General features: G+C 37.0%; 1 protein-coding gene across 2 annotated transcripts in view; it reads left to right on the top strand.

Annotated features, from left to right (window-relative positions):
• Positions 1-25,550, top strand: part of NEBL (nebulette) — a 365,265-nt gene that overhangs the window by 273,305 nt on the left and 66,410 nt on the right. Inside the window, exons 6-11 of one of the 2 annotated variants that reach the window (XM_061126176.1) lie at positions 7,613-7,714; positions 8,613-8,714; positions 17,496-17,609; positions 19,142-19,243; positions 23,019-23,123; positions 24,864-24,971. The exons of the other annotated variant lie outside the window; for it this stretch is intronic. Coding sequence (XP_060982159.1) covers positions 7,613-7,714; positions 8,613-8,714; positions 17,496-17,609; positions 19,142-19,243; positions 23,019-23,123; positions 24,864-24,971 — 633 coding nt within the window. The remainder of the gene's footprint in view (positions 1-7,612; positions 7,715-8,612; positions 8,715-17,495; positions 17,610-19,141; positions 19,244-23,018; positions 23,124-24,863; positions 24,972-25,550) is intronic. 2 annotated transcript variants of the gene reach the window in all.

The following is a 25,550-nucleotide window of genomic DNA, read 5'->3' as shown; positions in this document are numbered from 1 at the left end:
CCATACATGACCAAGGCTGTGGAAAAACCATAGCCTTGACTAGATGGACCTTTGTTGGCAAAGTAATATCTCTGCTTTTTAATATGCTATCTAGGTTGATTATAACTTTCCTTCCAAGGATTCTTTTAATTTCATGGCTGCAGTCACCATCTGCAGTGATTTTGGAGCCCAAAAAAATAAAGTCTGACACTGTTTCTACTGTTTCCCCATCTATTTCCCATGAAGTGATGGGACCGGATGCCATGATCTTAGTTTTCTGAATGTTGACTTTTAAGCCAACTTTTTCACTCTCCTCTTTCACTTTCATCAAGAGGCTTTTCAGTTCCTCTTCACTTTCTGCCATAAGGGTGATGTCATCTGCACATCTGAGGTTATTGGAATTTCTCCCGGCAATCTTGATTTCAGCTTGTGCTTCTTCCAGCCCAGTGTTTCTCATGATCTATTCTGCATATAAGTTAAATAAGCAGGGTGACAATATACACCTTTGATGTACCCCTTTTCCTATTTGGAACCAGTCTGTTGTTCCATGTCCAGTTCTAACTGCTGCTTCCTGACCTGCATATAGGTTTCTCAAGAGGCAGGTCAGGTGGTCTGGTATTCCCATCTCTTTACAAATTTTTCTCAGTTTATTGTGATCCACACAGTCAAGGCTTTTGCTGTAAAGAGCAATATTGCATAGGAACCTGGAATGTTAGGTCCATGAATCAAGGCAAATTGGAAGTAGTCAAACAGAAGATGGCAAGAGTGAATGTCAAGTGAAATGGACAGGAATGGGTGAATTTAACTCAGATGACCATTATATCTACTATTGTGGGCAGGAATCCCTTAGAAGAGATGGAATAGCCTTCATGGTCAGCAAAAGAGTCCAAAATGCAGTATTTGGATGCAATCTCAAAAATGACAGAATGATCTCTGTTCATTTCCAAGGCAAACCATTCAGTATCACGATAATCCAAGCCTATGCCCCAACTGAAGAAGCTGAAGTTGAACGGTTCTATGAAGACCTACAAGACCTTTTAGAACTAACACCTAAAAAAGATGTTCTTTTCATTGTAGGGGATGGAATGCAAAAGTAGGAAGTCAAGAAACACCTGGAGTAACAGGCAAATTTGGCCTTGGAGTATGGAATGAAGCAGGGCAAAGGCTAATAGAGTTTTGCCAAGAGAACGCACTGGTCATAGCAAAACCTTCTTCCAACAACACAAAAGAAGACTCTACACATGGACATCACCAGATGGTCAACATCAAAATCAGATTGATTATATTCTTTGCAGCCAAAGATGGAGACACTCTATACAGTCAGCAAAAATAAGACCAGGAGCTGACTGTGGCTCAGATCATGAACTCCTTATTGCCAAATGCAGACTTAAATCGAAGAAAGTAGGAAAAACCAGTAGACCATTCAGGCATGACCTAAATCAAATCCCTTCTAACTGTACAGTGGACGTGAGAAATAGATTTAAGGGACTAGATCTGATTGACAAAGTGCCTGATGAACTATGGATGGAGGTTCTTGACATTGTACAGGAGAGAGGGATCAAGGCCATCCCCATGGAAAAGAAATGCAAAAAGGCAAAATGGTTGTCTGAGGAGCCCTTACAAATAGCTGTGAAAAGAAGAGAAGCTAAAAGCAAATGAGAAAAGGAAAGATATTCCTATTTGAATGCAGAGTTCCAAAGAATAGCAAGGAGCAATAAGAAAGCCTTCCTCAACGATCAATGCAAAGAAATAGAGGAAAACAACAGAATGGGAAAGACTAGAGATCTGTTCAAGAAAATTAGAGATACCAAGGGAACATTTCAGGCAAAGATGGGTTCGATAAAGGACAGAAATGGTATGGACCTAACAGAAGCAGAAGATATTAAGAAGAGGTGGCAAAAATACACAGAAGAACTGTACAAAAAAGATCTTCATGACCCAGATAATCACAATGGTGTGATTATTCACCTAGAGCCAGACATCCTGGAATGTGAAGTCAAGTGGGCCTTAGGAAGTATCACTACGAACAAAGCTAGTGGAGGTGATGGAATTCCAGTTGAGCTGTTTCAAATCCTGAAAGATGATGCTGTGAAAGTGCTGCACTCAATATGCCAGCAAATTTGGAAAACTCAGCAGTGGTCACAGGACTGGAAAAGGTCAGTTTTCATTCCAATCCCTAAGAAAGGCAATCCCAAAGAATGCTCAAACTACCACACAATTGCACTCATCTCACATGCTAGTAAAGTAATGCTCAAAATTCTCAAAGCCAGGCTTCAGCAATACATGAACCGTGAACTCCCAGATGTTCAAGCTGGTTTTAGAAAAGGCAGAGGAACCAGAGATCAAATTGCCAACCTCTGCTGGATCATCGAAAAAGCAAGAGAGTTCCAGAAAAACATCTATTTCTGCTTTATTGACTATGCCAAAGCCTTTGACTGTGTGGATCACAATAAACTGCATGAATGTAAGGAGCATGCAAAGACATGGCCTTATGAAATGAAAGTAGAAAGATTATTGGGGGGAATAAACTGAGATTAAAAGACAATAAAATGAGATGAAAATGCAAGCTGAGAGGGTAAGTGAACATGGTAATATAAGGAAGAAATTCCATGACAGATTTTGATAGAATTAAAATTTTTTAAAAACTATAATTGATCTATCAATATTATATTAGCTTCAGGTAATAGAGTTAAAATCTTTATTGGAGGCAATAAAGAATAGAGTTGACATTGCAGAAAAACATGAAATGGAGACTACATTTGGAGTTTGTGGATTCAGTAACAGAAATCCATCTCACATTAGCTCAAGTGAAAAATGAGAATTTATTGGTTTGTGTAAAGCTACCTTCAGGCATAACTGGCTCCAGATGCTCCACAGTGTCATGAGGACCCCCTTCTTTCCCTGTCTCTTGGCTCTTCTTCCTTCTCCATGACTTCATTTGCAGATCAAATCTATCTAGCTGGTCTCAAGGCTGGTATTTTCAAAACTAAATCATCTTCACTGCAGCCAATCCCAGAGGAAAGGACAGCAGTTCTTTCTCCCCCAGCCTCAGATCCATCAATGACTCTGACCTTGCTTGTTTATGTGTCTGCCCTCTATTTAATCATAGTTTCCAGAGGGTTGGGGGTCTTTGATTGGATAGCCTGTCACGTGGCCACTCCTGGCACCAGGAAGGAAGGCTGCTGCTGATAGCCTCACCAAGTCACATGGAGGAAGGGAGGGAGGGAGGGGCAGTTTCAAATTAAAAGTACCTGGAAGATTTTTGGGTTTCCCAGTGGTAATGAATTCTCCTGCAATGCAGGATTTGAGGGTTCAGTTCCTGGGGTGGGAAGATCCCCTGGAGAAGGAATTGGTAACTCACTCCAGGATTCTTCTCTGGGGAAATTCCATGGACTGAGGAGACTAGTGGGCTATAGCCCACGTGGTTGCAAAGAGTTGGACATGACTTAGTGACTAAAACAACAACAAAAGGTAGATTTAAAAAGAAAAAAATAAACACATGTCCACTACAAAGGAACAAAGGAGTAATTTAGGAAAATGATACAGATGAATGGAAATGGGCAAAGAAGTAAATTCACTGGGGAAATAAAAAGGCAGGAGAAAGAGATCAAGCATGTAAAGTAATAATTCTCGGTGCTTCTGAGGAAGAAGCCATAGTTGGTCTTTTTGGAAATATTACATACTGCTAAAATATACAGCAGCTTATCTTGAGTACAAAATAAATATTTAAATGTGATATTAATGTCATAATTGTTGTGTTTTAACCTATATAAGACCTATAGAAGATAAGGGTGAAACTTCATTGAAAGCTATAATAAGAGATTTAAAGAAATTGAGAAATATACATTTTCCTCCTGGGAACAGACTAAAATATTGTTGAGATATAATTTTCCCTAAAATCATTTGGTTGGTTTAGTGCAGTGTTCATTAAAAGTCCATTTGTTTCCTTTGTGGAACTTATTAGAATTAGTCTAATGTTCATTAGTGAGAATAACTAGTTTAAATTAAGAAAAAATTTGAAATAGAAGAGTAATAAAGGCAACTTGGGCTTAATGAATATAAATCCTTATGACTCATTCATTTAAGAAATGTGTGAGTGAGGCAGTGAATGTGATGTCCTTAATATGTACCTGGTACATAATAAACTGGGCTTCCCTGTGGCTCAGCTGGTAAAGAATCTGCCTGCAATGCGGGATACCTGGGTTTGATCCCCAGGTTGGGAAGATCCCTTGCAGAAGGGAAAGGCTACCCACTCCAGTATTCTGGCCTGGAGAATTCTATGGACTGTGTAGACCATGGGGTCGTAAAGAGTCAGACATGACTGAGTGACTTTCACTCACTCACATCATAAACTGCCTTAAATGACTTATTTCTCCTCCTCCTTTCCCATCTTCTTCCTTCTTCCCTCTTTGCCCCCTCCCCTTTCATTGCTCCTCCCTCTGCCTTCTTTTTCATTCTCTCTTGTCCTCTGAGGACACATTAGGGAACAAAACATTAAGTAAAATGAGGTAAAATAAATCATGGGCCCTCAGGCCTGCACCTGTCCTGGGTTGATGACTTTTAGGAACCCCTATCTTTCTTCTTATTCAAAGCAGTTTTATATAGAACACCATCTTGCCATGAGAAGACTGCCTGGAGAATGGGAGCCCATCCATTGTTCCAATTCAGTGAGCATTTAAGGTTTGATTATTCAGAAAACACTGCATTTAGGGTTTGGATTATTCAGATGGGCTGAAGAAGGGAGAAAATACCTAGTGCAGACGTTTGAGAAATGTCAGATGAGTTTCCCTCAGCCCTAAGTCACAGGCGAGGTGGAGGAAGGTGAGTAGTCTGCTCAGGCCACATTGTCTCTACACCACCCGTGTTCAGGCATCCTTGCAGGGAGCACAGAGCAGGAGCTTGTGACTCTGTGTGCCTTAGCATCAGCCCCCGTTCCTGGGGAGCATCCCCAAGCCTTGATATCCTGGGAGATCTGTAGTGACCAGGCCCCTGGGCTTTTCTCCTGTGTGGCTCCATGGTATCCGCTTGTTTGAATGTGCAGCTCATGTCAATCTTAATATTTGTTTTGAGTCACATATACCGGCATCTAATTTGCAATTTACATGGATGATGGGGCCCCATTCATTGTCCCAGTCCCGCCGCCTTTGTGGTGTTCACCTCTCTCCACGCAGTCATTAGGCTGAACAGCATATAATTAGGAAACCCATGGAAAGCATAGATTTCTGAGAGGTTGCAGCTCTTTTCAAAAAGTAAGGGTTTCCATTTTTATACTCACTCTTGTGTAAACAAAAAGACATCCCCCTCCATGGCTTTTCATCTGAATGTAGTAACTTAGAAACAGTCTTGTAGGTGGGTAGTAATTTTGGTTTGTTTTCACCTGAGAGTCCGTTTCTGTTTACACAGCTTGTGTTTAACTCTGTGCAGCCTGAGGCTGATTGGCCATCATTTGTAGATGAGTGTGTTGCTTTTTGAAACCAATCAAAATTGGCTTATTTTAAATCCCTGAAGATTTTAAATTTACCCAACCAAATAACTCAGTTTTCAGCTTATATCTTTTGCTACCTGTGTGCACAAACCTGACTTAAAATTGCTTGTTAAGCCTATGAAAATAGAAGCGGTGAAGAAAAAAGACGTTCTTGCCAAAATTATGCTAATTATATTTAAGCTGTGTTCACTTGTCAGACAGGCTCATGATTATAAACATAGTTTAGTCGATGGTGAAGCCAGTGCACGATGTTAAATAGAAGTGTATATACATGCTTCATTGAAATAAAATAATATAATGCATTAGGGAGCCTATGAAAGTATTAACACATTATCATTCCTTATACTTGATATTATTTTTTAAAGAAGTAAAAATGTACATCTTTTTTAACACTGTAGGGTTGAAAGGAAGATAACAAGATGCATCACTATTATCTAGAACACTGATTTTTAGTGGTCAACTGGGGAATTCATTAAAATGCAGATTCTTGGGCCCCATTTAGCAAAATTCTATTTCAGAGGATTGAGGATGGACCTCAGGAATCTCAATTTTGATAAGTACTCTAGATGATGCTACTGCGGAAAGTTTGCAGGCAACATTAGAAGTACTTGTTTTGAGGAATTTCCTAGAGGTCCAGTGGTTAAGACTCCATGCTTCCACTGCAGGAGGGTTCAATCCCTGGTCAGGGAGCTAAGATCCAGCAAATTGTGTGATGCAGCCAAAAATTAAAAAAAAAAAAAGGATTATGTTTTGGGAAATTTGTGGGCATTCCCTAGGACTCCAAGCTTTCACTGCCAAAGGAGCAAGTTCAATCCCTGGTCTGGGAACTAAGATCCCAAGATCCCACAGGCTGCACAGTGCAGCCAAAAGAAAAGAGAAAAGAAAAAGAAACACCTGTTGTGTACAAATGCAGTTAATTGTGCATTCTTTATAAATGTTCAGTTGTACATTTCTGGGTTCTACCTTTTATGTCTTGAAAAAGTGAAGACAGATTTTGAAAATGACCATTACTACATGGTTTGCGTTATAAATTTAATAAAATCTAATGTAATGGACAAGTTGACCAGCCCACCCACTGGTGAATTTGCAAATAGAACTTCATCTTTTCAGTTCATGACTAGTCTCAGGAAATAGAGAAGCAGGTAGATAGTGAGATGTTGCCCATCAGGGGTTATATGAGTTGGCTTCTGGTCTCTCCTTCCATTTGTCAGTCAAGTTATTCTGAATGGCAACTGTCATCTGAAGCATATTTGGCAATATATATATATATATATAGAGAGAGAGAGAGAGAGAGAGTCTCTCCTTCCATTTGTCAGTCAAGTTATTCTGAATGGCAACTGTCACCTGAAGCATATTTGGCTATATATATATATATATATAAAGATACATATATATATATATCTTTAAATCTCTGTTTTCTATACTTTGGTTTGATTGTATCTAATGTGCATTCAGAGGACAGCTATTTCTTTTTTTTTTTTTTTTTTGATGCCTATTTCTTAATGTGAATCTTTTTTGTTGTTGGAGGATCAAGTCATTGCAGTGACATTTACTGGAATAAAACTATCAGCGCCCATCACTAGGCCTCCCAGATAAGGGGCATTTGAAGAGTCCAAGCAGGAAAGGAAGAGAAAGGTGTGGTTGGGAGTGTGCAAGGCACAGAATTCCAGAGTTTCACATACCCTCACCCCAGGAAATGACTTTCTATATTTGTGTACTGGAGCTTATCCTGTATCCATTGGGAGTCAAGACTATGTGATCGACAAGTTAATGCCCTTGATTGAGGACACTCTATATGTGAATATGCCTATCTACATTTATCCATAATGACATGCTTTTAAGGGTAGTATATGTAAAATCCTATAAGCTTGGTTTTGTGCCATGGTCTTGGAATTATATTTTTTATGTTGTATGAATTCAGTTCATATGCAGTAATGTCAATGAGTCATTGGTATAGTAAAAAAAGAATATAGTTATCCAAATAAATGTTGCACATAATAAAATTTTTTTTAAAGTTATGATCAGTGACTTTCTTAGATGATTATGGCAAGGATAAATTACATTAGGGACATTAAAACTAGCAGCTGTATGACATTACTCATTTCCTTTCTCTTTTTTTTTTTTGATCAAAACTGTCTCTTCCATCAGATTTTTTATAGAAAAGATGTACAGGACACCCACGTGTATAATGCAGAGCTTGACAGACCAGACATCAAGATGGCGACACAGATCTCCAAGATCATAAGCGATGTAATCTCTCTTTCTTATCTTGAGCAGAATTGAAAGCATGGCTTTGGTAGTTGGGTGATTAATTAGTGAAATTTATCAGTCTGAATTAATGACATCTCAATTTTTTATCTGAATTATCTCTTTGTGTAAATTATTTGGATATGTACAGAAATTGATCAAACTTGACTTGACTATGGCTTGTGTTGTAGTACTTTAAAAAAAATAAATACTACTCAGGCCTAAGATAACATTCACGTGTTTCAGCCTGAGAGTCAAGTTTGTAATTCATCTGGTTCCATATTATCTCTCATCTTGTCCCAAAGAACTTCACTTTGGCCTTTTTTTCCATCTTGTTCCTGTTAATTGTGCTGGTTCTTGTTAGTCAGCATTTACCCATGCACATTTCCTGAGCATCATGGCTGTTTTTCTCTTTCCTAAGACATCTGTCTTGGCAAATACCATTTTACTTAAACATATCTTACATTCTGGTTAAAAAATGATGACTTAACTTGAACCAAATGATTAAGTAGCATAGGCTGTACTCATCTTAAAAATCAATAATTATTTACTAAATTCAGCTGCATGTTAACCAGATGGGGTTAGATCAGTTACTAAGACTAAACATAAAAGACATGTGTATGCAGAATGCAGAGTCTTAATTATCTAGAAATTCCTCCTGGATAACATAAACATAATGATGATGATGACTGTATTCACAGACTCAAGCTTAGTGATTATTTTACTACAAAAAACATTGTTTTTATAAAATCAGTTTCTTCTTAGCAGTCAGCATTTTAGAATTTGGTGAGTTATAAGGAATATTTTTTTATGGGCTGACAGTCTATTAATTTTATTTTGGCTATTAGTGTAATTTTTCGCTGGAAAATAGAAATATCTGACATTTTCTTATTCATTTTAGGCTGAATACAAGAAAGGGCAAGGAGTAATGAATAAAGAGCCTGCTGTAATTGGAAGACCAGATTTTGAACATGCTGTGGAAGCTTCTAAACTTTCTAGTCAAGTAAGAATCTAGTGATATTTCACAAAGATTTTATTCAGAGATTTTGTTTCTAGCAGCACTGGAAAATATTTTACTTTACATAATGTCTTTAATGGCGAGAATATACAAAGATAATGTTCCTGTAACCATATCAGATAGGATTACAATAATTGTAAATTTCACTAAGGGATAAAATTTGTCCATTTTTGAGCATGAAACTAAGTGTTCTTTTCTCCTGGCTCAAATTCTAGCTTTTTCCAATGAGTTCAGCCATGTTGTCACATTTCCTAGAATTTCTGAAACTTAGCGATAGTCGTATCAATTAGATTAGATTAGATGAATAATTAAATTTCTATCTATATGTTCATAAACAGGATTATTAATTTAGTAAGAAAAATGACAATTTTCTCAATGTTTCAGTGCTTTAATCACAAATTTGAAACCAGGTAATAACAATAAAGAAAACACTGAAATCATTAAAAGGATCTGAAGAAGTGTACAGACATGCCATATTTTTGGCTGAACATGTCAATAGATAAAAATTACAACTTTCCCAAAATTAATACTCAAATATCATGCAATTTCAATTAGAATCCAATAATTTTTTTTGAAGTATGGATAAATGATCTTAGAGTTTGAATGGCAAGGAAATGCCTGAAAATAGCCTTCAAAAGTATTAAAGTAAAGACCAGTGAAGGGGAACTTACATTGTGAGTTACTATAACATAGTATAAAACCACTGAAATTAAATCAATATGGAATTGATATTTAAGAGATAAAATAATCAGTAGGTTAAACTGGGGAATCCTGAAATAGACTCTAATGTGTATAAGAATTTAATATATGATAAAAGTTTTGGTTTAAGTCAGTGGGAAAAAGTTGTATTAGTTAATAAATGGTGCTGACATAACTGGCCATCCTTCAGGGTAAAGATAAAATTGGACCAGAATCTTAAACCATCTACAAAATGAATTCCAGATGGATTAAAGATATGAATGTAAACAAAAAAATAATTTTAAAATCTTAAAAGAAAATCCAGGAGACTGTATATACTACATAGGCATAACAGTTATTCTTAAAATTGGAGATCCAGAAGCTCCAAAAGAATAATTAGACATGCTTGACTATATAAAAATTTAACAATTCTTTTAATGGAAAAAGGTAACATTTGTAAAGTCAACAATGACAGCAAACAGTAATTTTTATGCATGTATATAGTGTTTCAACTTTGAAAATGTCCTTTCCTCAAGTTGCAAATGTCTTAATTGGGTTACATTTCAAAATGGAGAGACGTAAATGAGAAGAACTATAAAATCTAACTGAAGAACATAAAATAGTATCTGGACAATTGAGAAGACCTGCCATGTTCTTAGCTCTGGAGGGCCTGAGAAGGGCTGTGATTCCGAGCTTTTCTCCTAACAACACTTGCTGAAGTGGGTATTGGCACGCACCTGGTAGCTCTTCCAGTATCGCTTTAGATTTCCTGACTTAGGATTTCAGCCTTTTCTGGGGGCACAGAGGTCTATTGGTGGTGTAGAAAAGCTGTGCAGCTTGGCTTGGTGATTAATAAAAGGGCTGTGGAGCTGGACCCCTGCTCCTGGTTTTGCTGCTGGCTCATCGAGTGACTTTGGACAGGTGGCTTAATTTCTCCATCTGCAGTTTCCTGACCTGTAAAATGACACGGAGCAGTACTGCTTCTTAGGGTTGTTGTGAGAATTAAATGAACTACTGTGAGCAACTTAAAATATTGCCTGACCCATAGAAACGCTGCATCATTTCCCAGGAATTTTTACCATAGCTATTCAGAAGAATTTTCCACTCTGCATTTTGAATTCATGCACAAAATGTAGTATAGTAAGACTGGCCCTTAAATTTCAGTCTTAAAATTTTTCTTCACAGTCTTGTTTGCAAGTGCTTAGAAAAAGTTTTAGGGGCTTCCCAGGTGGCTCAGTGGTAAAGAATTTGCCTGCCAATGCAGGAGATTTGGGTTTGATCCCTGGGTTGGGACAGTCCCCTGGAGAGGGAAATGGCAACCCACTCCAGTATTCTTGCCTGGGAAATTCCATGGACAGATTAGCCTGGTGGGTTAAGGTTCATGGGGTCACACAGTCAGACACGACTGAAGCGACAGCATGCTCGAAGGTTTTTTAGGCAGACTTAAAAACAAATCTCAAATCATTTGACAGCTGAATGATCAGACATTTAAGCAGACTGTAATTTGCAAATTACATCTTCGTTTTTTAGTGAACTTTTTGCTGATCTCATGGTGTATAAACTCATCAGAAAAGGGAGAAACTGGGCAGATGAATATTCAGAACTTCTGGAATGGACTCAGTGTGATCTTTTGTATTTCAGGTGCATTGACTAAAAGCAAAGGCAGAAAGTGTAATTTCTTATTTTCATTGACAACTTTGAAGATCATGTATTCTCTTGCTCCTAAACTAATGACGGATTATGAATACAGGTGTACACAAAGGCAAGCAAATATGCAGAAGGGAAATAATTTAGGAATGTAGTAAGCTGGGAAGCTAGGGGCAGAATGCAGGATGCCAGGGGGAAAGGGCAAGACAGGATTGTGAGAGAGAAGGTGATGATGGACAGTGCCCGTGGTGTGGAGAGATAAGACATCCTGATGACAAGACAGGAGGAGAAAGCGACAGGGCACGACCCTCCCATTTTATCTGGAAGCTGAGCTCTGTGGGACTGAATCCAGAAAAGGAATGAGTGGAAACGAAGCTCATTCCCGTGTTGACCTGTCCAATAGCTTTGCTTCCATGGTTGTCAACTTTCCCTTTTTAAAGTCTAGGGGGAACATAAAATAATGGCCAAGTAATGAAAAGAAAATCAGTAAACAGTAAAAGTGAAATCTCACCTGCCAAGATAAAGAGATATATTTACAAGTATCTTAAGTATTAGGGAAGTAGTTATTTAAGTCATCATCTTAAAAAAAAATTCTTCTGAGTGGTTGTTTTGTTACATATTCATTTATCATCTTTATTTATGAATTGAAATTTGTTTATGTGATGAATGAAATACCTTTGGTTTTATAATATCAGAGAAAAATTTATATTTATACTAATTAGCGTTTGTTCTAAAATTGCATGTGATGTATTTAATAGAGTGGGTTTTAAACCTAAATGTTCCTTCTTAGATTGCTGTTAAAACGGAATAATAAGTATTGTCCTTCAATTGTAAAGGGTATTAATTGGCTTGAAGGATCTCCCATTGTGGGCAAGCACACACCCTTCCAACCTCCTTCCCCCAAACTTTTGGCTTAAATGTCACATCCTTGACTTGCTGATTTAAATTATATTGCTCTATTCCTCTTTATTCTGCTTTTCTTTATAGTTCTTAACACAGTGTGTATTAGTCATATAAAGGTATGTGTGTGTATATTAAATATCTGCTTCATTACCACTCAACAGGCTCTGTGGAGACAGGGTTTAATGGCATTAATGACACAGATTAAGCTTTCAAGAAATATGTAGAGACCGATTAAACACATTCTCTAGATCATTCACATTTGGTACAAAGCCAGTAAAATATTATTTTGTCATGAAAATAAGGGCAGGGTATATTTTGTGTAAAATTCAGACTTAAACACACTGACTTTATGATGACTTCTACGTAAAAATCGGTTTTTACTCTCCTCCTCAACAGCCTTTAGTTCAGTTTCATCCAAAATTGGAGGCAATTGCTCCCGTGGATGTGTGGCATTGTGTTGTTGTTTACTTTTCATTTTCACTGATAATTAAGTGCACGTATCCAGTTTCCCATTTCTTTCCTAGCATTTGCTTCTGTGCCTCTGATGAAAAGCTTTCATTCAGGGTCTGCTCTTTTTCTGCTCTTCTGGCCCTTTGTAAATCTGAGCCATAGGTGATGCCATGAAGCCCGTACCCCTTGTGCTGAAAGCTTTGAACTACCGAGTTGGGAAATCAGACTTTAGCCATTTAAACACAGCCCTGCCAGGATGCAGTTATGAGGGGCTAGGTTAAGTTCAGTCACTGTGGTTGAGCAATTCTAGTGTTTTTTTCTAGTTTGAACCTCTGAAAGTTCTGCTAGGTCTGTGAAATTTTCTTACTAAACTTTTTTTTCATCCCATTTGCCTACCCTGTATTTTTCAAAAAGTTGGTATATAGCAGGACCATTGGATATGATATTTATAATATGAGTAAAATCAGTCATAGGTGGAACTTATTGTTAGTTTCCAAAGTGATTGATTTATGTGTAAGGGGTAACATTGTGCCTTAAAACCATAGCAAAGTCACCCAACACCCATTTCGTCTTGCCTCAAGTGGTCTTGAAACTGGAAAGAAAAATACCATGTTCCATGGTTGAGTCACCCATTATAATGAAAGGAAAGCATCCTGATTTCCTAGGAGGTGCAAGTGTGCGTGAACAGGTGGACACTAAATGTGTGAACCGTGGATTCATGGTACGATAGAATGTTCTGTGTATGTGTAGTTAGTGAGTGAACCAGTCAGAAGGTGAGTGATAGGACCTGTTTGAACTATTTGGCTAGTTTCTTAGCTCATTTATGTGCAAACCTTACAGCACGATAAGAAACAATTGAGTGTCAGTGTCTGGTAAGTGTATTTTTTATGGAATTCAGTTATTTTACTTTTTGGTTAATTAATGAGAGAAACTCTTGCATTCTTGTTCTTTAGGTACCTTTTGAATCAGATAACGCAGAGTTCTGAAGTTTAGGATAAGATAAATTTCACAATACTTTGCTGATTATTAAACTCATTAGAAGTATATGGATGACAGTTACACTTTAAATAATTAACCCTTAAATAACCAGGAAAGGTTATTTCCATTTTAAAGTTCAAATTTTAAGGTCTGTAGCCCCAGGCATAACTTTAAGAATAAAGTTTTCATAAAAATCTATTACAAGGCTATTAAAAAATTTGGAGACACTATGGAAGTCACCTGGTCCTGATTTTCAATGAAATAAGCCCTTCTCAATGTAATCCATCCATTTATTCATTCAAGCAAAACAATTACTGAATAGATGTTACATCCTTGGGGTTAGATTTTCAAGGGTGAACAGGAAAGATATAGCCCATGCCTTCACTGAACTTAGAGTCTAATGGGGAAAACCAATAGCCAGAGACAGTTTTACAAATAATTGCAGCAATGTATGATGAGGGACCACATAAATGTGGAGTGATTCAAAAATATATCAGCAGTAAGTATTCTAGATTGGAAGGTCAGAGAGGGTTTTCAGAAAGAAGTTACATTTGGGCAGCTGCAAGATGTGTAGAAATTATTCAGGTGGGAACATTGGGAGGAGGTAGGGAGCAGTAATTGAGCAGGAAAGCAGAAGATAGTTCTACTGGTGGACAGGTCAGCTGATAGAAAACTTCTGTTATAATCGGCAGAAATCTTGTTGGCTACAGCTTCTACCTGTCAACACTAACTGTACCTTTGGTAGCAGAACAAATGCTGCTTTTCTATTTTTGCTAATATTTGAAGACAGTTTCCCACCAATTCCCAAATCTCTTCCAGTACAGCACTCTTTAAGGGCAGTAAGCGATGCAGAGTGTGCATTAGATGAGTAATTCCTAAACAAATTAGTTAATAAGGAGAAGTGTGGCAAGAACTGCCACACTTTTAAAATACATATTTATATGTATTTAGCATAATATAGATGCAATGTATTATTTTTATATCTATTGTTTTTCATTTCCTTTTACCTTTTTTCTCTTCCCAATAGATTGTTGTTCAAATCAGTTTAGCAGTGACTGTGGGGATTGTGTGTTGGGGGAATAGATTTGGGAAATTAGAGTATTATAGTTCCAACACCTACCTGAGGGTGTGAGTGTGAAAAGATGGTTGATTGCTTATCGTTTTCATATTAATCTATACATTTCTTTAAAGGACATATATTAAGTGCCAGATCCATTCAAAGTACTGTGTTGGGTACTAGGGATACGAAAATGAATAGAAACCTATTTCCTGCTCACTGTTTAATGGGAGAGCAGATAATTCAACTATGTCCAAAACTTAGAAAATAGTCTAATCTTGTATTTCCAGGGAAAACTCACCTTTAACAATAGGTTACTATTCACAACAATATACTTGTAAAAATATACTTCAGATTTATCTTCTATATCTTTCAGAAATCAATGAAAATATTCTACTTAAAAATAGGTTACTGTTACTAAAGTTTGTCTTGTAAAACATCAGGTGAAAAATGCAGGGTTCTGTTTGTATTGAAGTGTTTAAATCTAATCAGTTAATTCAGCTGAGCAGTGCTGGCTTGCATCAACTTTTCTTTCAGTTATTCATATTTTTCAACCTCAGGTGTACCATGAGTGTCTTAGTTATATATTAGCTAAATGACGAGAATGGGTTCCATGATGCTTGAGCACAGAGGGTGCATCATTCTGCCTTTGTACCACCGCCTGTAGTTCTCAGCACCGTTACACTAGGAGCACACAGCACAGAGTGGGGGTGTTAACTCGGGTATTCATCTGACACATTCTCAACCGTTATTAAACCTGACGTTTGCTCCTTCCGAGTAAATGTATATTTCTGAAAAAGCTGTAACCAGTTCACATGGTGATGATTCCTTCCTTCCTCTATTCATTAAACGTTGAGCCTGTGTTGGATTCCTACTTTGAGTTAGGATGAGTTTCCTGTCTGAGTTTGGGAATGCTGATGTGAGCCCAGACACACTCCCATCAGGCCTGTAGCTGGTAATCTCTTCCAAAAGCAAATCTGATGGAGTCACATACATGCTTGAACTCACTTCTGGTTGGTCTTAGTGTAAAAGACCAGGATCCCTGACATAGCAGCGGGGTTCAGTGGGACCTGACATTCCCAAGTAATACTTTCTTCCATGTTGCCTCTGGGTTTAGTGTTACGGTGCTGAGAACTGCATGGGGTACAAAGGCAAAATGATGCACTCCCTGTGCTCAAGGATCATGGAACCTATTCTTGCCATTTAGCTAATACGTAACTAAGACATTCGTGGTGCCTGAGGTTGGGGACTTATGAGTGACTGAAAGGATACTTGATGCGAGGCCGTGTTACACAGCAGGATCAGTTGATTAGATGGAAAGAACTGCCCGCTGAGAGTGTTCCTGGCACCTCAGCATCGGGCAGAATGTTTTCCTTGATCACTGGACAGTGTTGGTGGATCTGGCTGAGTCGGGAGTGCCATTCTAGGGGAAGTCAGTTCAGAGAGTCTATGACTGTAGTCAAGTGAATACCTGCCAGGCACTAAAACCTAGAAGAGACAAAAACACAGATGAGAATGTTGTGAAAAGTGCCACAGCAGGGGGGTATTGAGGAGTGGAATTGCGTGTTTGGCAGAGGACCAGTTACGGGGGATCTTGGCTTTGGTGCCAGTTACTGTGGACAGTAGTGAAGGAGATCTAAATTGACTGCATTGGTGGTGGTGTCCCTGATTTCAAGATAAAATGATTTTCTAAAACTTGAAGCTTTTCTTGTTTTAGGGAGGCCTCGCCTATTAATTATAATAAGTGAGATTTTGCTTGAAATTATAAGATAATATGATGATCACAAAGTATTATTAGCAAATGAAAAGGCAACAGAAACTGCTGCATGTGAACCATCTTGAAATGTTTTCCAAATGTATTCCCACCAGGATTTTTACCAGCTCCCTCCCGGAGGTACCATTGTGTATCCCTGAGGGATACCATCACCCAGTACACACTAGATTAAAAGAGTAACATGAGCCGTTCTCAAACTGCCTTTTTTCTAAAGGTTTCTGCAAGGCAGAGTCTTAGGATGTATGGATAAATGTGCATTCTGCATGTTGTAAAGAAAGAAATAAAATAGTGTAAGAATCATAATATAATAAGATATAAAAGGACAAACAAAGCAGCTTGCTTTTGCTTTTGCCTACCTGCATCCTTTCCTGGCTACAGGAATTAAAGCAGTTAAATAATTAAATAAATGAGACGAGCTATTTTTGTTTTATTTTAGTAAAGAATTGTTTAGTCGTGTTCAACTCTTCGCAGCCCATGGACTGTAGCCCACCAGGCTCCTCTGTCCATGGAATTCTCTAGGCAATACTGGAGTGGGTTGCCATTCTCTTCTCCAGGAGTTCTTCCTGTTCCAAGGATTGAACCCATGTCTCCTGCATTGCAGGCAGATTCTTAACCATCTGAGGCACAAGGGAAGCCGTTTGGTTGCCTTAAGACTAGCTAAAAAAAAAAAAAAAAAAAATCCACAGTGAAAGTTGGAGATGGTTCTGCCACTTAAAACAACTGTGGAGTGAAAGCAGAGAAATAATAAATGACATTAAATAGGCCCAGGATGTTTTAGAATACATAATCCCTAACAATGAGTTTTTTAATAAGGGGGAAATGATGAGAAAAACCATGGTAGGAGCTCTGTCTTGCATTTGCAGTCATTCTTTTAGGAAAATGCATGTTCAAATTCTGATATTTGGGACCTGTTTTCTAAATGTGATAGATGTTAAGACATTTGTGGTCTCGATTTCTAATTGATCATAGATGTTAGGAATGCAGAAATGGAAACTGACATTTTAAAACCCTGAGATTCTGTATAATTCTTGTTAATAGGATTTGAGTTCATGCCTAATTGCATTTATGATCCATGTTCAAGTAGAGGCGTTTTTTAATTTAAAAAAAACACCTTTATGCCTAATTAAGCTTTATATGGGGGGAAATACCAGGTATTTAAACTCTGCTGTCGTACATTTTTAAGGTAGCTTTTATCTGATCTAATTAGAAATCAAACGTGTTGCTTTGAAAGCTTGAAGGTAAATGTGCTATGTAATTTTTCCTGTTTCTTTTATGGCAGATTAAATACAAAGAAAAATTTGATAGCGAAATGAAGGATAAGAAACATCTTTACAATCCTCTTGAAAGTGCTTCTTTTAGGCAAAGTCAGCTGGCCACTGCCCTGGCGAGCAATGTAAGTTGCTTTCTGTCTCATGATTGGTAATTTGCAGAATATTATTTTCAGTATGTTTTGATTCTTGTTTTGATAGACTTGGCTGTGTGCTAACTGTGATACTTAATCAAGATCATGTAATTGCCAAATAATTTTAGAAAACACTGAAGCCTATTTTCTTGAAGCTTTTCTGAAAAAAAAAAAAAAAAAGTGTTACTGATTACTAATTAATAAGTAGGAATAGCTGATAAAGAGTAGAAATAGATTATAGAGTTTTTCAGAAAAACAGTGTGTAGTATCATAAACTAATGATTATGACAATAGTTAGCCCATGTAATTATGCTCATAAAATTGTGAATATTGTAAAATATACCTGGAACATAGTAGTGTATCACAAGGAAATTTCCAGACATTTTTCTTGAGATGGCTTACAATTTCTTTCTTATCCCTTATGTAAATTCTGTGAAATACCTCTTCATAAGATTTGTTTTCATTTCATATCTTTAAAAATGAAGTTTCAATTTACAAGAAAATATATCTTAATTTTTTATTAGGATTAGGGAGAGTATAAAAACAGGAACATAGAAAAAATTAAATAGTTGAATGATGCATAGAGTACCTTTTTAAATATTAAGTTTGACTGTTGTTGAACTGTTCCTTTGTTAGAGCATTTAGACCTTTCAACTCCTTTTGTATCTGGAGGACTTAGTATATTTTACTTTCGTTCCTGTTTAGAAGGTATCATAATTTGTGTTCATTAACCAGATTTTGTTACTAGCAATTGAAATGGGTGTTTCTGGCTTTTAGGACCTTTGGGAATATTCTAATAATTCATTTTTTCTTATTTGATTATTTTTGTGTGTGTACAAGCATAAAGCAAGTGTGGCAGGAATAGAACCTCCAGCATGGCATTGAAAGCTCAAGGTTTAGAATCTGTTGTCTGGATTTGAATCTTGCTCCACCACCTAATATTACACTTGCGTCTTTCTGTGTCTCAATTTCCTCCTCTGTAAAATGAGGATACTTAAAGTATTTACTTGCTAAGATTGTGGAGCGTACTTAATACATATAAAGTGTTTAAACAGAAAAGCGTTTGACTCATGGTAAGTGTTTGATGTTTTCTATTATTAACATTTTATATTTCCAAAGCAATTGATTGAAAAGGTCTACATAGTAATAGGATGAAAACTACTAAAGGTTCTAAAATTGATACAAAATATAATTGGAAGACTGTGGTAATTTCTAAAGAGTAAAGCTTCTATTTTCTTTATTTTTTGAAAGTAGAGTTTCTGTTAAAGTTACTTGTTTCTGTTAACATCACCCTTTTTGAGCACATAAACAATAAAAGGAGTTATCAAAATACTTTCAAGTCCCTGGGAATAACTTTTACTCATTCAGTAGTAAATGAGCACCATCTAGTGGCTACTTGTGAATTCATTTAATTTAATACCATTAAATAATACTTGGTTGTGTTTAAAATAATAATGGCCATAATGCAAAAGCATAGTATTTTCTTCTCCTAGATGGTATTTTGTTCCATGTTATTTTCATAGGTGAAGTACAAGAAAGACATAGAGAATATGCATGATCCAGTTTCAGGTCTCCCAAACTTGTTCTTAGACCACGCTTTGAAAGTCAGCAAAATGCTAAGCGGAGTAAGTGGTTGTGTGTTGGCTAGTGTAGACCTGTGACTCCGTGGCGCCCACGTGTCTGAAGTGCTTATGAGCGCACCTACTTGCTAAGGCGAGCCTGGCCTTCACTCCCGCTCAGTAACTAACTTCATGGACACTAGTGTCTGTTGCTTAAATCCCACCCAGGCTGTTGCTTTACAAAGCTGGCTCTTTAATATCTCCTGAGTACAAGCTCTCTTGTGGAATAGCTGCTCTTCCAAGTGTCTATGTGTCCTTCCTGTCCCTCTCCTTCCCCTGTCTTTGTAGTAGACTGGAGTCACTTGGAGGTCAGGCTCTTGAGTCAGCAGTCTTTTATTTTATGCCGGCCAGAGCAGACTGTCTGGTACTCAGAAGGTCTCAGTAGCATAAAAGTTGTCTTAGTCTGAATTATGTCTTCTCTAAAAATAAATCTCAAGAGTGTTTGCACTGCTGCTGTACTCTTAGTCTTGTGAAGGTTTCCATGTTTTCTTCAACACAGCAAGGAGGGGAGGGTGTCCTAATTAAATATGTGTCCACTGCCCAGTGGCCCATTGCATCAGAACTTGGCTCTTAGATGCTGTTTCCAACACGCGGTGCCTCTGAACCCTGATGTCACTGGCTCTCATTACTGATGACCCTTGCTCACCTGTGCCTCTGTTTCCTACACCTCAGAATGCCCCCATGTCAGGATGATAAACTCTAATTTGACCTCAAGTTATTTCTATGCCTATTTTAATAATGACTCACTCAAAAATTATCTGCATTTTTTATATATCTGTCTTGGATCAGGCACAGATTTGATGGCAAAGTATATCGTCAAAGAATGTTTTAAAGTGAAAACAACAGTCTTCTTCAGGAGATGTGCCCACAGTCATGGATGAGAAAACTCCATAGTTATAACCTGCTTCCCAAACCATTAAATAATGAGATAACAACTTCAGTTCAGAACGGTTTAAAAATGTCTGCATTTGGCTTTGAAATGTTGAAACTTCTGTTCATTATTTTGAACTTGAAATGTTATCTGTGTGAATTCATATTCATGGAAGAAATTAATTAATTAAGTATCACTGGTCTTTGGAGGCAAAGCAGCCCATTATTCTTTCCCATCTGTTGAGCAGGGATGAAGGTTGGGAGACCGTCAGGTGCAGAATTAGACTCGGTCCCTGGACACTTAATTCCTGCTGTCCTGCCATTTCAACGCCCATCCTCCTCTGTGCAGACACTCCTGTTTCTTGAGCGACTCTGCTTCAGTTGCACATTTTTAACCATGACTCAGAGATGTGCTTCTAAAAATCAGTATGTTTCTGAGATCTGAGCCTCTGCTTTCTTCATAGGTAGTCTTTGCTCATCCAGCTTGATCGTTGCAGTTGCACTTGACCTTGACTCTTCCTCATCCCTGTTTGGGTTAATTTCCTTTGGACGTGAGGATTCATGTATAAATAAGTCAGCAAAAATGTCCTGGTTATAATTCAAAAATATGGATTACCATGAAAAATGTAGGCCACTCATAGGCCATATTTCTTTTTGAAAATATTGACCTTTATTTTATAATAGTGGTGAAAAACAGTAATAGTAATTGTTTATATTTTCTCTTTAAGAAAACCCAACAAATTCATATATTACACTTGTTTTATATACCACTTGTAAAGTTTAAACCTTCATTTTTTCTAGATCATATTTTTTCTCCACAGAAAAATTGTAACTGACCGGTTGCTTCATGAAGAGAAAATTTGAGTCAAAAAACGTGTTACTCTGAAGTCTCTACTTATTAAAGTTGCACGATATTACATTGGTTCAAATTTATTGTATGTCAGAATTGCCTTCTTTTAAATTTTAATGTAAAGAGAATTAGAATTTTGTTGATTTATAAAGGCAACTTAATTTTAGTAAAAGATTGAGTAAGAGAATGCTTAAACAGGCATTCAACCAGAATTAGTTGTCAGTTTGTTATAAATGACTGGTTTTTAAAGACCTCTAAATGCCTTTGATATAAATCGTAATTTGAAAAATTTTACTGTGTAGAGTAAAATTAGTGCCTTATTAGTTTGTACAACCATACTGATTAAATTGGGGGGGATATTTTTCTTTGGAAAATAGAACACTGTTAGCTTTCAGGTTTTTTTTTTTTTTTAAATAACTTTGCATAAATTAAAAAAGTGCATATTGTGTTACTCTGTTACTCCCACTAGGAGGCAACAGAGACTATTATATAAGAAAAAGCAAGTATTGATCATTCTTTTGCAGATCTTAGTTCAAATAGGGTGATTTTCTTTGGTTTAAAAGCAGGAGTTTCTGAAATTCTCTGTAACTAAAATAGATCATTAAGTGAGGGGCAGTATTTTTTGACCTTTTCTCAGTCTATAAACATTATTCCAGATACAATTCTAGACTTTATTAGTTCTGGATTTTAACTTAGTAATGGAATGTATCCTAGCTTGTTACATGCATTTCATATCTATTTTATAAAATTACTTCTAATCAAATCATAATATCTCTAAGTATATTGTTATTCTTTGAAATTATCTTTTAAAAAAATTAGCAGAGAAGCTAAAATTCAGAACTTGTTCTCTTTGGTCAAGATGTGAACATTTTCATGAGCTTCCTGGGGGTGCTATTTTCCCTTAAAGTATTCTGGTTAGAGTTTGGGCGATACATGTCTTAGTTCCCTAATTGACCGAAAATGCCTCTGGGGACCTTGCTGTGTCCCTAAGGAAAGCAGTTTTCCTGTGTGGGCCACTCGGACCTTCCGTCCTTCCCATCCTTGGCACTGAGGCTTCCTCATGTTTCACTCTGGATTACTGGAGCATGTTTTAGACCTAAGTGTCCTAGCTTGTTCCTGCTCGCTTTCTAATGCTGCTTACCTCTCCCTCCAGTCTACACTAAATTGCCATTTTCATTGAAATCCTCATTGTCTAAGAAGCGACCAACTTTAGCTTAAGTCTCTGGATACCCGAATCTTTGAGAGTTACCATTTCCCTCTAAAAGTCTGTTCCAAATAAGGCAAAATTACTAAGTGTCCAATCTCCAGTGGTAAAAATCATAAAGCAATGTTTGTCTTTTTGCTGCCTGTTGTGTTTAGAGTCCTACACTTGCCAAATTTGGCGTTCTTATCCATTCTGTTCTCTTCCAAATTCACCTTTTTGTCCGTGTGTCTAAGAAGTATCTTAACCCAGTTTCTTCACCTTAAAAATTCAACCAACCATACCCAGATTCCTTGGTTTCTCTTTCAGCCACCTCCTACCTTCTCCTTTTAGGAAAGCTAGTTGAATTATTTCTCTCGCTCTCATTTTCCTTATGATCCGTTACATACAACTTTTTTTTTTTTTACTTTCCTGACTCCAGATTTCCTTTCATCTGTTCTTCTTTTCTTTCCTTCTCTTCTTGTAGATGCAGTTATTAATAAATACATTTCTGTTCTAGGATAAGGGCAAGATGAATTGCTTTTATTTTGCCCACTTTGCCTGTTCACACAAGTTATGGGCTTTTCTGCTGTCACTTCCCAGCGCTGCAGATATTACTTATGTTGGGTTTAGAGCCAGTAGTCCTCTGCTTCTCTTGAGTGTCTTAGATGCTGTTCACTCGGACCACCTAGAGCTGGTCTGTCTCCCGCTGCCGCTTTAGCTCGGGGTCAGCAGTCCGCATGACCAGTTGACAGCAGATGGGAACTTAGTAGCAGCTTTGCAACTCTTGTTGGCTTGCATTTTTCATTGTGCCCTCCTAAGTATCAGTTGCTCTTAACAGACCCTTCTATTCTTACTTTATCTTTGTGTTCTTTTTTTAGCGAGAATATAGAAAGGTTTTTGAGGAAAACAAAGGCACGTATCATTTTGACGTGGATGCTGCGGAACACTTGCACCATAAGGGCAACGCCGTGCTGCAGAGCGAGGTAGGAGGCCTCCCCGCGCGCACTCAGCAAGGCTCACTGGCGGCACCTCCGCGGAGAGCCTGTAGCCGCTGGGAGGGGCGGGCATCGCGAGGAAAACCTCAGACCCTGTTCTCGCTCTGTTTATTAGGTTAGGGATGCTTGAACCATGTTCCGGCAGGCAGGCGTTTCATAATGTCATAGTTACTGTACACAATTTAGAACTTACGAGATATGAGTTAATTAATTAACTAATGGTCAAATCTCATAATACTGAAAACTTTTATAGCGTACTGGTCATTTTGAGCTGTAAAAGTATAATTTTCCAGGCATGAAGTTTATTATAATTTTTCAGCTCAGTTGTAAGTGTATTAAAAATGGGAAATTATCTTACCAGTGTATTCTGCCTTAATGTTTCTTTCGATTATGAGATTCTATGTACTCTCTGAAAGAAACTTTTAAAAACTTCTTTTTCCTTGAATACATTAAAGTTGGTAACTTTTTAAATTCTGAATTTCAGTAATTGAAAAAAATATTATTTTCAGCATCTATTAAGATGAAATTTAAATCACTCTTTTAAATAAACCCCATGGAACATACATTCCATGATGATTTGATACCTGCCTTCATTTATTTAAAAAATATACAAACCAGCTCTCCTTTAAGGTATAAAAGTATGCATTTTTTTTCTCTTTGCCTTTTTATTTTGTTTCTCCACAAAATTGTACCCTAACATAGTGTTCACTTTCATAGTTCACTTTCATTGATCATTCTATTATACCTCTCTAAAATAAAAATATTCCTAAAAACAGGAATTAAACAATTTGTTATATGCCCTGCTACTGCAAAGTTCTAAGTTTTGAAAAGATTCTTTTGGATTTAAATACCATTAAAATTACTTTTATTATAATGCAGCTTAAGAACCAATATCATTAGTAATTTTTATATATAAGGATTTTACTGAAAATACATATCTCAATAAAATGAATCATGATCAAAACTATGAATTTAATTTAAAAAGGTGTATTGCTAAAAAAAGCCAACCACTCTTGCAGCTTGCAGAATATAATTCTAGTTTTTGTTTTTAGGAGATAGAAGATATCGATCATTTTATGAACCGAAATAGATAAAGATTGGTTGTAATGAGTAAATAATTCATGATATGATCTGATTAAATGATGCTTAGCAAAACTGAAGGAAGTCACATAAACGCTCTGTGTGTGTTTCACTCAGCGTCTGTGGGAAAATTCAGCAATCCTGAAGAACACTGTCCTTCCTTTGTCAGAAAGGCAGACTGTCACAGCTCTGGTTTTCTTCTTGTTCATGATTTACTGATAGGCATCAAAGTTATCACAGTGATCTCTCTGTCTCTTTTTTCCTCTGTCTCGGCCTCCCTGTGTCTTCTCTCTATGTACCTATGTACATATGTATATATGTACCTATACATGTGTGTGTATTAATGGCATGTGTGTTTACATGTATAACTCCACATGTGATATATATCCATCTATCCCATCTGTTTACATATACAAGTCCTAGAACTACATTATTTAATTCTAAACCATTCATATCCCTTAAAAACTTTAATGTTACCTGTTTCCTTTCTTTGTATATCATTAACCACAGGGAACCTAGTGATCGGATGGCCAGAACATTGTGCTTTTTAGAAAATAGGGTGATTGATTTTGCACATATGTTTATTTTACTTTGTTTGTGTAAAGGCTTGTGAGCTTTATGTTCCATTTATACTTTTTTTTTATGAAGGTGAAGTACAAAGAAGCGTATGAGAAAAATAAGGGGAAATCAATGCTTGAATTTGTTGAGACACCGTCATATCAAGTTTCAAAGGAGGCTCAGAAGATGCAGAGTGAGGTGAGTCTTTTTGTTTTGCTATCAACTATTTAGAGCAAATTTGATGTTTTGTCATTGAAAGAGTGGTTCAGGTTTAGTGCATCCGGAAGAAAGTATACTGCACTGGCCAGACGAAGGGACCTGCGCTATAGACCCAGGCATCTAGCCCAGGTCATTGATTTTTTTTTTCCTGGCTTTCAGTTTCCCAGTTTTTCCCATTTGGCAAATATGAATACTAGGCCAGGTGAGCTCTTGCATTCTATGATGATAAAATCGACACTTTCAGGCTGTGTTCATGTAAAATTATGATGAGCAGATAAAAACTAAAAGGAAAATGAAGGGCTGGTTCCTTTACTTACCTTTTTTTGCTAGTGAAAATAGAGCTAACATTTGTTAAGTACTTACTCTGTGCTAGGTGACAGGCTGAATGTTTTATGCATGTTGGTTCATTTAATCCTCTCAAGGTAATGATGCTAGGTAGGTATATTCCTAGACTGATAATGCATCCATTGAAATTAATTGTCTTACCCAAAATTACATATCTAATAAGTGCTAATGGGTAAAATTCATAAATGATTCCCTTTTTTCCTGTTAATTTAT

Source organism: Dama dama, chromosome 23, assembly GCF_033118175.1.
Source record: "Dama dama isolate Ldn47 chromosome 23, ASM3311817v1, whole genome shotgun sequence".
Classification (NCBI taxonomy): domain Eukaryota; kingdom Metazoa; phylum Chordata; class Mammalia; order Artiodactyla; family Cervidae; genus Dama; species Dama dama.
The sequence above is the reverse complement of the archived record's forward strand: the minus strand, read 5'-3'. Positions and strand labels throughout refer to the sequence as shown.